This window comes from Lichenostomus cassidix, chromosome Z (assembly GCF_008360975.1).
Source record: "Lichenostomus cassidix isolate B80296 chromosome Z, HeHo_3.0, whole genome shotgun sequence".
Taxonomy (NCBI): Eukaryota; Metazoa; Chordata; class Aves; order Passeriformes; family Meliphagidae; genus Lichenostomus; species Lichenostomus cassidix.
In genome coordinates, this window is record NC_139511.1 from 6,856,737 (window position 1) to 6,869,550 (window position 12,814).

Below are 12,814 nucleotides of genomic sequence, written 5' to 3' on the forward strand. Positions count from 1 at the left end.
CCCATAAAACTGCTTCGAGTGCAAACGCAGGGCTACAGAAAAAGCTGGGGTTTGTTGGTTTGGCTGGGCTAGGCTTCCACAGAGCAGTCAAAGCAGCACCCCGGGAGCAGGGAGTCGGGCCTGCCCAGCCCAAGGAGGACAACTGACCCTCGGGACGGGCTTGGGTCCCCCGGCAGTAAGGGCAGCTGGCCCCGGGCTGGCGACATCGCCCGCTCGCTCCCGCTGGATTCCGCCGCGATCCCGACACGGGCAGCGCCCGAGGGCGACGAGGACGATGCGCTGCGCAGGCGGGGAGCTCCCAACCTCAGCCGCCCTGGCCCCGCTCCCAGCACAGCAGGGTCCCGGCCCGGCTCTCGCTCCGCGGGCGGTGCGTGTGGGCGGACAGAGCCCTCGCCCCCGCTTTGTACTGCCGCTCGCATTTTGCAGGCGCGGCGGGACTGGGAATCTCGGGTGCCCGAGGCAGCCTCGCCTCCTCCTCCTCCTCCTTTCCCACCTCCTCCTTTCCCACCTCCTCCTTTCCCACCTCCTCCTTTCCCACCTCCTCCTTTCCCACCTCCTCCTCCGGAGCGGGGCGCATGATGGCGGCAGCCGCTGCAGCGGAGGTGAGCAGCACCGGCAGCAACAGCAGCGATACCTCCAGTACGGGCGAGGAGGAGAGGATGAGGCGCCTCTTCCAGACATGCGACGGCGATGGGGATGGCTTCATCAGCAGGTAGCAACAGCGGGAGGCGGCTCTTGGCTGGTACGGAGCCGTCTCGTCCTTTTCCCCCGTCCCGCGTCCCCCGGCGGTCAAGTTACGGGCGAGTTGGAGCAGCTGTGGAGCGCAGCCCGCCGGACCCTGCGCGGCTCCCGTCCCGCTGCTCCCGCTCCGCAGCAGGGCTCCGGTGGGGCCTCGGCACTGACAGTTTCCCGGGCAGCACTTCCATCGTGCCCCGGGCAGGGTGGTTTGTGCAAGTAAACACGCAAAATACCGGTCGTGGGTAATCTAGGAGAAAGCTCGTGCTGTTCTCCCGGATCGTGTGATTTTTGTTAGTCAGGACGTTTTAATCAATATTCGTCTTGCACAGTTTCGTTTAGATTGCTCTGCTAGTCCTCAGAGAGACTGAGGAGTATCACAGAGGCTGGTAGATTTTGGTGGGGAAAGGTGAACCTGAGCATTTGCAGTAGATAGTTGGCAATAAGCCACAGTGGAATGTTTATGTGTCTGGAAGCACTGGCAGCGTGTTTTGGTCAGGAGCTGGTTTTGTGGCAGTGGTATTTCTGAGCTCTGACGCCATGACTTAAAAAATACTGAACTTCAAAAAGCAGGATTTGCCAGAGGTGGTGGAAACTTACATTTTCCAAATGAAACATATGCTTTTGCTTGCAATTAGCAAGTGCCTTTAGAGAACTGGGACATTGAGGGAATTTCTTAAGTCTGCCATCTAACTGTAACCTAAGAATATTACCCCACAGAAAGGCTAAGTAAACTTGAATCCCCACTGCCATCTCTTTGGAGCCAGAAAGTTGTTGAAAATCTGTAATAACTGGCAGTCACTTTAAAAATAAAGTTCAAGAGTTGTGATATTTCTTATCTATAAAGCTCCTTGAACTCTCTTTCTTTTCCCCCAGTCCAATGATTATTTTGATAGTAGTGGTTTTGAAATGTAAACTTTGAAAATGTGTACTTTCCAACCAGTGTGCTAAATCTGCTTCGCTTTCCATTTGTTTATGGTCTTCATGGAACTTCTTCTGATGTCTGAAAACTTACAGTGTTCACTTAAAGCATGCACAGTCTCCTCAGAGCACACTTGCTGATCTGTACTGTGATTTTTTTGCAGTGTAAACTCTCTGTGTATTTATAATTTAAGGCCCTTACTAAGGGAATGTTAATGTTAATGCTGTAGTGTTTCACAGGGGTGACTGAGAGATGTTACCATGACACAAGCTACTAGTTTCTGATCAACTTTTCCACATTCCCTAAGTTTTGTCCCACGTTTGTATTCTTTGTGTTTCTAAGTAAGTGTTTCAGAGTGTTGCTTGAAATACAGTGTTGAGAACTCTAGCATGTGTCTGAGTACGGACACTGGATTTCAGCAAGAAATGGAAATAAAGCCCAGAGCCTGGGTGGTGGTTGAAAGTCCTTCAGGAGGTGGTGGATTCATTGTTGAAGGTTGGTAATACTTTGCTTCAGGAGGGAGTTGTGCCGTCAAGGCAGAGCTGGCATGGCCTTTATCAGAGAACATGGTGTTATAAATTGCTGTCTTCCTTTAAATCTCCAAATGTGTGAGAAAGTAGCGAAAGAATATTTAAGAAATGATCTTTGACATGACTTGACTTCATGAGCTGTCCTGAGTAATGAGCTGTGTAAATGGAATGCCTTTCTTGCTTTGTCTATTACTCAGTTTCACTTATAATCTGTTTTATGGCAATGGCTTATGCAGGAGAAGACTTGCCCAGTCAGATTGGGATGTATTTGTAGTATGAACCACCACAGTCTTATAGACAACTCCTTCTGATTTATGGACTCAAAACATTCGTCTTAAAAGTATAGCAGCTGGGCTTTTGTTGTTGTTTAGAGCCCTAGTGTTTAAGTAATTGCGTCTTTTTTAATGTGACAGATTAAAATAAAGACAAAAAAGTTACAGCTGCTTTTACACTAAATTTCCTCTTGCCATTCTATGCATGCTCTTTGTCTTGCTCCTGTGTTTGTTTGGAGGGTTTTTTTGTTTGTTTGTTTCATGTGGGCCAGTTGTTTGGTTTTCCATTTTGGCAAATGGACTTCCCTTTGCTCTTCCTTGTTTGCCAGCAATTATTTTGCCTTTCTTGCAGCCCCAGTGGAGATTGTAGGCTGACTTCTGTGTCTTTTACAGCAAGTTAAACATCGCAATAAATGCCCAGGTATGTGTATAAAGAACTGAAAACACAGAAGCCAGCACTGTAAAATCATCTCCTTCCTCATGTACTAGAACTAGACTTCCCTGTCTAGTTCTAGTACCTATTAGTTCTAGTTCTCTGTAACCTATTACTAGCATGAGCTTCTTTTTAAAGGCTAGTTTGTTTTCAATGTAATGGGGCCGAAATTTTCAATTTTGCAGCTGCTACTGAGTATAAATTGTATCTTTGAAAATTTGTAGTCCTTTTCTTCTGTTTGCACAGCTGAAGCTTGGTAAGTCATTTCTTTGCGTAGCACATGCAGCAGTTTCTTTATACAAGTTCTTTTTTTCCAGCTCCTGAGCTGTTAAGGAAAAGAAGATCTTTATATTTGCAGCAAAGGCAGGCATTTTGTGTGTGTGTTTATTTAGTTCATATTGCATGGGAAAAAGAGATACTTGCATTCCTAATAAAATAACATGGTGTCTCAGCTGTGGAAATGCTTTGTTGTGCATCAAACTGTAATAAACCTCTTCAAATAATAGCAGGGAAGTACAGGCACAGATGGAGAGGAGGAGCATGTCCTGAGACACTGATTAATTTTCAGGCTCTCACCTGAGATATTTATTAATTTTCAGGTTCTAAGTAGGATAATATCAAAGCAATAAAGCATAATTAAACATGTACCATTGGTGGTTATAATCCAGAAGACACTGAACTATGGGATACGAAATGCTAAACCAGTGTCTCTGAGCCTTGCATTTACATGTGCATATTGAAATTCTGCAGCATCCAGCTAAAGAAAAGTACTAAGAAAATAGAGAGTTTTAACTTGTTGGCTTGTACTGAAATGGCTTTTGATTCTTCTGGGGTTGATATTTGTAACTGAATTATTTTAACATCCTGCAAATGTTTGGCATTCTTCTCATACTTCTACAACAAGAGGTAATTTCACAGAAGCCAACTAATGGACCAACCAAATAGTGCCCCCTCTTCCCCCAAAAAAACCCCAATTGCAAAGCAGTCCAGAATTAAGGCTGGATACTGAATGCTTGAGATCAGCTGGATGAGCATTCCTGAGAGGAGAAGGCAGCCTTAAACACTTTACCGCAGAACTGGATTGTGTGGTTATTAACAAAAAGCTGTTAACTGACAAAACAGTAATCGCTTTCATTTGTTTTATTCTGTTTGCTTTGAAAAGTTCCAGAATCTGATGTTGCAGTTGTAAACATTTGCAGTGTCAGAGGGTTGGTGCATTCGCGAGGACACCTGTGCTGTTTTGGTTTTTTGGTGGGTTTTTTTTGGGGGGGGGGTGGGTAATGTCTGTATATGTAGCCTGGAATGATGCTGGGGTTTTATGGGTGACAGGCTAGATTAATGTCTTCTTGAGAAACATAATTGCATTGTGCCTTTATTACATGTGGATTTTACTGAAATTCCATTTAGCACATAATGCATTTCATTTTCACTGCATAAGTCACTAAATGGGTTTCAGATTCCTCTATCCTAACACTGCAAAGTCTAAATAAGGTAACTATGAATCTGCAGGAAATACTTCAACTTAAAGAAAATGAAGGTATGAGCTGTGGAAATAATGGGTGAAGAAAAAATTAATTTCATTATCAAGTTACTAATATGCTAGCTTTCCAATTTTAACTTTTAAGTGTGCATAAATTTTTTTAGGATTGTGAAGAAGGAAGGTAAAATTTTTGTTTAGTTCAGACAGAACTTTGTCATCATATTAACAATAATGGAACAAAGTTTTGTTTGTAGAGTGTATTTGAAAACAGTGTCTGTGTACACAATTTTTTTTTTACACTGGGGTCAGTATCTTACAGAAAATCTTGGTAAAAGTAGAGTAAGATATTAAAAAAAAACTTAAACCTGCTAACTTTGTGTGGAGCTAATACAGCCCGTTAAAAGGACATGCTGAATGACTGTGCCTTCTCTAACCATGCACAGAAGCAGTTAAAAGGAACTTGATGGATTTGTTACCTGAGTGGTTTTAGTGGTACATCACTTAGGGAGCTCAAAACATTTGCAAGTACTGGTTGATCCTTCGCTTTTTAATGCATTGTCACAGGAGTAGGACATTCCCAGATTTTTTGCTGAGTATGTTTTGGCACCCTCTCAGTGTTTCTGCATCTAGTGGCTACATGTATTAGAGGAGAAAACCCAGTATTTTCAATAAGACAAAGTATGTCTCTATTAATTGTGTTTTTAAGGGAGGAGATCTGTTCTTCTGTGGTCTCTGTTACTCTCCACAGAAGTTGTTACCATTTAATTTAATTTTTTTTTTTAAGGTGTTTGATTTTGCTTGATGTGCTTCAACTTCTGTGCTTAACATTTAAAGACATACCTATTGAAGCACAAAAGGAGGGATTAAATGAAGCAGCAAAATCAATGTGGGTTGTCTGTGACCAGTCAAGTTATCACTGATGGTAAAACACTTGTTTAATCCATAAGGTGACTGTTCATGAAGTCATGCAAACGCATTTAGTCAGGATCTCTGAAAACTTACTTTGGGCATGAGTTAGTATTCTGCATGTAGAGGCTTTCTAGGCTCTGTGGGGTGTTCTGTGCTGGTTGAAAGCAGTATCAGGAACAAGCTGTTGTGAATGCTCAAATGTCAGCAGACTAGGGAATGATGAAGCCATATATCCTACAAGCAAGAGGTTTATGAAAGGTCAACTCTAACAGAACAGGTGGAAACAAAAAACTGCCTTTGAAGACTTGTGAAAGAAGTATTATTAATTCTGTTAGTTTTGCAGCTACTGGAATTTTCAAATTTCAAAAGCAGTTTGATCTCTGTACTGTACAGTCCTAAGTCTGGCCTCAATCCATCTGTCTAACAAAGAAACATCATTCAGAAGGAGTCTGCAAAATGTCAGCAAGATTTGGACAAAGCTTTGGTTAGTCCCTGCCTTCAATCTGACTCTTCATATAGCTGCGCTGTTTTTACCATGAAGCTAAAATAAGTTATTAGACCTCAATACGGGATTTTATTCTCACTTGAGGTCTGGACTATTTGCTCTGTTTTAGAAATTCCAGGGGGAAAAAAAAAACCCCAAATCCCAAACACCCTGCAACACCAACACCCCCCCCCCAAATCTTGGTAAAATGTTCTTTGTCCTTGCACTAGTGCTTTAGTTTCTCTTGAAAACAGTTTCAGCTCCCAGATTGTGTTCCTAGACTTAATTTTAGTCTTCATCCATCTCCATTAGGAGGCTGTCACAGGGTTTGTGATCCATGCAACTGAAGGATTGCTTTTATATGGCTACAGCACAATACTTGCTGTATGCCAAGTAAGATGGTGACTGTAAGCACTGTTCTGTTTTTCACATGATTGTAGTCTGTTTTCTGTTTCTCTTGGGACTTGCCTTAATGATTCCACAGTTGTGTAGGATTTTATGGCTTTAGTTCAACCTCGTCTTCCACAGGTCCTCTCAGAGCGTCATAACCAAAAAAGGAATAAATTATGGGGAAAGCCAGGAGGGTGGTTGTACATGAAAAGCCAGAGAGAGACTTGCTTAGTTTAGGATGAAGAGAAAACTATTCCCTTTGTTAAATATTGTGTCTAGAAAATACACCAAGAATCAACGTTCATTTAAGTGATTATGTATTTCAAAGTCTGTATTTGTTACAATGTATTTCAAAGTCTTTATTTGTTACAAACTAATACACAGTCAGAGGAATGTATTCAAACTTAAATTTTCTGAACATACCATATTTTTAAATTAATTAGCAGTCCAGTTCTTACGTAAACATCAGACACCTGAAGGGTGTTTTAGATGGAGATGGTAATATTTTAAAGTTAGTAAAGTTACACAGTATGTTTTGTATAGATGCTTTTTTCTTTCCTCTAATAGTCAGGTAATAGTCTAATAGTCTAACAGGCGCTAATGGTCAGGTAAAAGGGACTAAGTATATATCTCAGGTTTGTTGTTATATGGTCTTACTGTATTTCCTTTCTTAGGTAGATTGTACAGTGGAAAAAGAGACCAAACAGGAGTTTGCTTGAAAATACAAATGTCAAATTTTTGGATCCCTTTGAAAGTTACCATCTAGCTGGCTTCTAAGCATTGAGGTTATTTATTATCTTTATTATTTTTTATTTATTTTTATTTATTTTTTAATTGAGATTGTTGCAAATACCATGTTATTTGGGTTATTACTGTAAGAGAATTTAACTGCTCTTTGAAGTCAGTAATTTCAAAGTCAGTAATTTCCCTTTTGTGGTGAAAAGGAAGAGTAATTGTTGAACTGGGATTTCTTTTGCCTTGTGACTTCTAGGGTTTCTTGCTGGCAATTCTGAAAGGTTGGAACTTCACTAATATACTCTGTTACTCTCCTCCCAGGGGTGACAGAGAGCAAGGGCCCTCATGAGATGCTTTGGTACTTAGTCTTTCAGCAAATCCATAGCCCTGGGTTTATAATGTAAGACCCACTGGTGGCTGTTCTAGCAGTCTGACCAGGACTAAGGTAGATATTTGTGTTTAGCTCATGTGTGATTGCATCTTCAGCTTATGGCAGACAAGGCAGTTGGCATCTTCCTTAACTGCTGTTGATTAACTCATGTTGCTAAGGAGCAACTTTCTGTATGTTTTCAAAATTAATTTGCCAAAACCTACAGCCTGAAATTCATGGATGGGCTGACTGTGTTGGGAGGCACTTGAATGAGAGAAGAGTTCGACCAGTGAGTAGTTAACCCCTTGTGTTTTTATTTATTGTTTGGGCATGCCATGTGCTAGTATTTTGCTGATAGTCGTGGATGGATTTCTAAAATGATTTAAAAATTTTCTTTTTCTCTGATTGCTGGGGTAGGGTAGAGATTACCTGAAACTGATTCAAGCAACAGGTCATACATGACTGAGATTGAGTTTTGACTGGGATTGAGTAACCTCACAAAATACTTGGGCACCTGGCCCTTCTTGCAGATACACAGCCCTAAGCTATGTACCTGTGCTCCTTATGCAATGAACTGGGAATAGCAATTGAAGGATTTCATTATGTGTTTAAGTCAACCTGTGCTGCCAGATGAGTTATTCTAATGGGCATGGTCCTGAAGTTTCACTCGTTGTGCGCCAGAATTTGTTCAGTCAGGGAATTACTGCATCTGAACAGTAGCTCAGTAAGAAATATTTCTTTGCAGCATGGGCAGTTTATAGTCACAAGTTTTTTATATGGCTGTGTGGCTTTTAATGTTGCAACAAGATGGTGGGGGCAGGGGGTAAGAAATGAGCTTGGAGTTTAGTTGTGATCTCTCTTGTTTTGTCCACTTGATTTTTAAACGTGCTTCACTCCAAATGATCTGAGCTAAGAAATCCCTCTAAAAGTTAATTTATTTTCAGAAGTGTAAAAGGACAACAGAGGTTTTATTGTGGCTCTGGTATCTCAGCTGGTAGATGAAAGGCATTACAAGGCTCATGTTGTGCCTAATTGAGCGTTGTCCGAAGGATAGGCTTCAAATGGTATCTGAAGGAAAAGTTATGCTGTGGATATATGGCTTTTCAAATCCACCATATTTTAACTGTGAATGTTCACATGCATCTTTTAGAATAAATAGTACATATGTGCAGTTCATCCTAGTGCAGTGATTTTTGCATTCATTGACATATGTTAATTAACATTACTGTAATAGTTAATTGTAATAGCACATCAATGTCCCCTTTCTTCTGAGAGTTTTTCTGTAGCACTACTCTTTTATATTTACTAGAACAGAACAGTATTTCTGTAGTATTAACAGTTATTTGATGAAATCCCGTATGTAATTTTTGAAGGTAAGTCAGGTAGCAGAGACCAGACCATCACTGAATGAAAACTGTGCTCCTGGTATTTCCTGGTATTTCTGTGGAAGAGTCTATAGGTTGAATTGTTACTGTATATTAGCAGTGTATTTTAAACTAGTGAGCAGCGCAAAAGAAGGCACAGAATGGCAGAGATTCTGTTGACAAGCACAGCTTCTCTGTTGGCAAATGGACCTTTGTTTGCTTGCAACTGTTCGGTCTCCAGAGATGGGAGCCTTATCCAAGAAGGGACACGCTGTCCTCCCAGGTTGTGAGATGCAGTTTGTGCTATCAGTTCAGAGTACATGATCAGAGCACAAAGTTGAAGCTACTTCTAGTGAGTAGAAAATGCATTTGTTGTGCCATTTGTAACATACATTTATTTTCTGGAAGTACCTGCAGCAGGCTGGCTGTCCTGTCTAAATCTAGTATGAAACAGGGGAGAGAGACACATACACACACACATACACACACAAACTTCCCGTGGTGATGTGTAGGGAACCTTCTGCTGCTTTCATGGAGGAAGAAGTGGTGGTGTAGGCTGCATGCTTGGAATAGTATCGTGAGAGGTAAGCAAGGTAGGACAGAACTGTGAAGTGAAAGCTCAGCTGGTTGAATTATGAATAAAGCATGCAGGGTGTTTAGGGCTGGCTGATTGTTAACCCTGTCTTTGTCCTGATGATGCTCAGTGTTGTGGAGCTGTGTCAAGTTGCAAGTTAATTGTGAACAGGCAGAAGTTGAAACTAGCAGGGAATTTCAAGTGTAAAGTTTTCCCACTGCATGGAAAGAGTTTTGTTTGAAAAAGTAACAGAAAAAAAAGAGAAAGAGTACCCAAGAGAGGGAGCCAGTGAGCTGCTAATGACTGATGCTGAGAAGTGTGTTTTCTTTCTTTTTTTTTTGTTTTGCTTTCTACACTGAAAGTAACACATACAGTGGGACTGTTCATGCAAATATGACTGGTAACATGCCTTAGACAGGAAGGGGAAGAAATAAGTTAGAGAGTGTCTGGATTTGTTTCCATTAGTTGTACTTTAAGATCTAGATGTAATGGATGTTTTTCAGTCAAAAGAAGGTAGAAAATCTGATTTAAATATGTAAAGACTATTTTTCTGATCCACTGTGATAGCAGAAAACAGAGTGTTAACTTCCTTTCTGAAGCAGCAATCTGAATTGTGTCTGGGCAAATTGAAATTAGGGAACTTGCAAAAGAGAACAGTGAAGTGCTAGGACAGCGCAAGGTGGAGGTTGTGGCATTCTTAAAAAAAAGCTTAGACACCCATCCATGATAGATGACACTTTTTTGAATTTGGTATCTTTTCTACACTGGTAGGACTTAACTGCCTGTCTTCCTCTGTTTAAGAGGTTGCCTGCTGAGTTATACAATTTGTCTCTTGTGCTTATAGGATAATCAAGCAAATGTGCAAGGTCCCATATAGTGCCATATAGACTTCCACAATGCAGAACCCACTGGTTACGGAATAAATACCCCCTTGGGGGACTGCAGTCTGCTTTAGTGACTTTTTCCCCCCTATTTGCTTTCAGCTTTATGTTTACACTTCGTTTTCATTCCTTCATATTTGGGGGCAAAAATAGAAAAAAGAGTCTCTGAAACTAGCAAATGTCAGTCAATGCTCTTGTGTCTTCCCATGTTTTCATGTAGCATTAAAAAAACCCATCTGCATGAATTCCTTTCCTGATCACAATGAGATGTTAAAACTGAAGCCTCACTGGGAGTTTTCAGATCACAGTATCAACAGTATTGCTGCTCAGCATTTTAACAAGTGTGTCCAGCTGTTGTGCCTGTTCTGCGTCCCATCCTGCCTCACATTATTCATGCCTTGCCAAACACATCAGCTTCATTGAAAGTGGCTCATTTATGGCTTTTGCCTGGTGCTGACAATATATTTGACACACAGAAAATAGAGAGCACTGGGACAGCCGTAAGAAAATGGAATTTAACATTAAAAATTAACAATATGGATGTTACTGCATATCTTACACTTTCATTTTAAAAAGTGTTGATTAATGCTACTAGGTACTCTAGCACTAGAAAGTAAACCCAAAGAAATACCCTTGAAACAAAATGTGGTTGGTTTAGCAATGCAGAGAGTATTCCAAATATACATGTAAAAATTGTTTACACATCAGTTTATCTGTCATTTCATATATGAATAGTAGTGGTGGTCATGAATGCAGTTTATTAAACTGAGATGAGAACTGTGGGCCCTTTTCCTAACAATAACTGTTAGGCAGATGTATTGTTGCAGGAAACTTGTAGTTCTTCACTCTTTGCCCTTTCGTAAAGACATCCAATTAACAGCAGGTGGAAAATTCCAGCAGTTCTGAAGCTGTCCTCATTATTCCTTCAGAATCTGTAACTTCAGTCTTGCCTTACCACTTCCTTTAAAAAATAATGTGGAAATGCCGACTTAGTCTTATCAGGATGATCTGCAGCTGATAAAGGAATAGCTTCTGTATTGTTAAACCATCAAAAGGGGTAATAATTGAGGGAATTGGAAAGTAAAAAATACCTCATAAACTATTTTTATATGAAAAGGTCTGTGGAGATGTGTTTGTTTAAATTGTGACAAAGGTAATGAAATCTTGTGTTTCTGAGTCTAAATTCATTAGAGGGATAGAAATTTCTTTTTTGTGGTTGTTGTTGGTTCTAGAAATTATTTCTTCAAGAAGGCATACTAAGTAAGAGCTGCTGTGGATGTTTGTCCTCATTCTTTACCAGACTGCTCTATCTGAACTTCTTGAACAGTTCTCTTCTGTAAAGTCAGAACATCTATCAGGCCTTAGGTGGAATGCAAAACGACATAAATTGTCCATCCATCACCCCACGTAGGTGAGGACATTGTTTTAATCGTGTTTTGCAGACTGCAGTGGACATTGTCTTTTAGTCTGGTAAATTTTAGAAGTTCTCTCTGTAGTTGGGTGCTAACCTTGACATGCTTTTTTTTGCCAAAGATCAGTGTCATACAGAGGGCTTCTGCAATACACAGTTTCTGTGGTTCGTGCTTTGTTGGTATTTCAGATTACTTTGGAATTATTGTGCATTACTTCTGTTCATCCAGACTGAGAAATAAGCATTTTGATACAGCCTGCCTCATGTGATGCTTGGAGCCTCTTTACCTAATCATTTTTTTTCCCATCTAAAACTCTGTTAGATGTTTTTCTGGAAGGGTTCACTCTGTGATCCTTTTGGAAGACTTCTGAGTGAAGAGGAGCAGAATTCTGGGATTGCTGCCAGGATTGTTTGCCTGCAGTTGCTCACAGAAAAGTCAAAACTAGAGAACTGATGTGATTCTGTGATTTATGCAGTCACGGGCTTGACTTGCTGTGAGATTCAGAGAAAATGGAGCATCATGTCCAGGGTGCTCTGGAGATTGGTGGCTGTACCAGGGACCTAAACTAAACACCCTCCTACCAAGAACAAACGTGATCTGGAGTGATTTCAGTACATCTTTTAGATCAGCAAGTTCTTATTGCCTCTGAGTGCTCCCTTAGGCAGTCCTTTTCAGATTAGTCTTTTTAAAATAATGTTTCAAACAGATTACTGTTTATCTACTATATTGGTCCAGAAGTGACTCATGACACATCTGTGTGGAACAGGTTTTCTTACACTGTTTGTTTATTTACTCTGTTTGCCTCTAGGGAACTTGGCTGCATTTATAATTTTGTCTTCCCTCTTCAAAGGTGTTTGTGCACGTAGACGGCAAGTTGCATAAACAGATTGAATGTTTCCTGGCAAAACGTTGATACCTTTTTACTAGCTGAAAATTTAAATAGTTTTAAGAAAATATGTGGCTTTCCTTGGTGTAATATAGTGGAACCATCCTTGCCAGATTTCCTTTATAAATCAGTTCGTATTTGTGTAACCCCAGTACAGCAGATTAGTTCTTCTGGGCCAGGGCAACAGACCTTTGTCCTGGAATCCCATGGCAAAATCACCCTGCACTGCTTCTCCTGATACTCATTTCAAAATTGGCACAACTCTGCAGCATCCCTCAATCTGTATCTGCTTCAGGAGAACAGATACAGACATAGCTGAATTGTATTTGTCACTCCGCATGTAAAAATTGGAGTGTGCTGTCATCCTTACTTCTCTTTGCAACGTCCATATGAAATTGTATTGTTCTAATTTTTGAAAACTGGGAACTGAGCCATGG

General features: G+C 40.7%; 1 protein-coding gene across 2 annotated transcripts in view; it reads left to right on the forward strand.

The window, feature by feature from the left end:
• The first annotated feature begins 553 nt into the window (after positions 1-553).
• The window catches only part of MCC (MCC regulator of Wnt signaling pathway), a 195,024-nt gene continuing 182,763 nt past the window's right edge, over positions 554-12,814 (forward strand). Inside the window, exon 1 of one of the 2 annotated variants that reach the window (XM_085042557.1) lies at positions 554-712. In XM_085042557.1, the coding sequence (XP_084898683.1) occupies positions 576-712 (137 nt within the window). In that variant the 5' untranslated portion in view covers positions 554-575. The remainder of the gene's footprint in view (positions 713-12,814) is intronic. The other variant, XM_085042558.1, reaches the window with a different exon arrangement.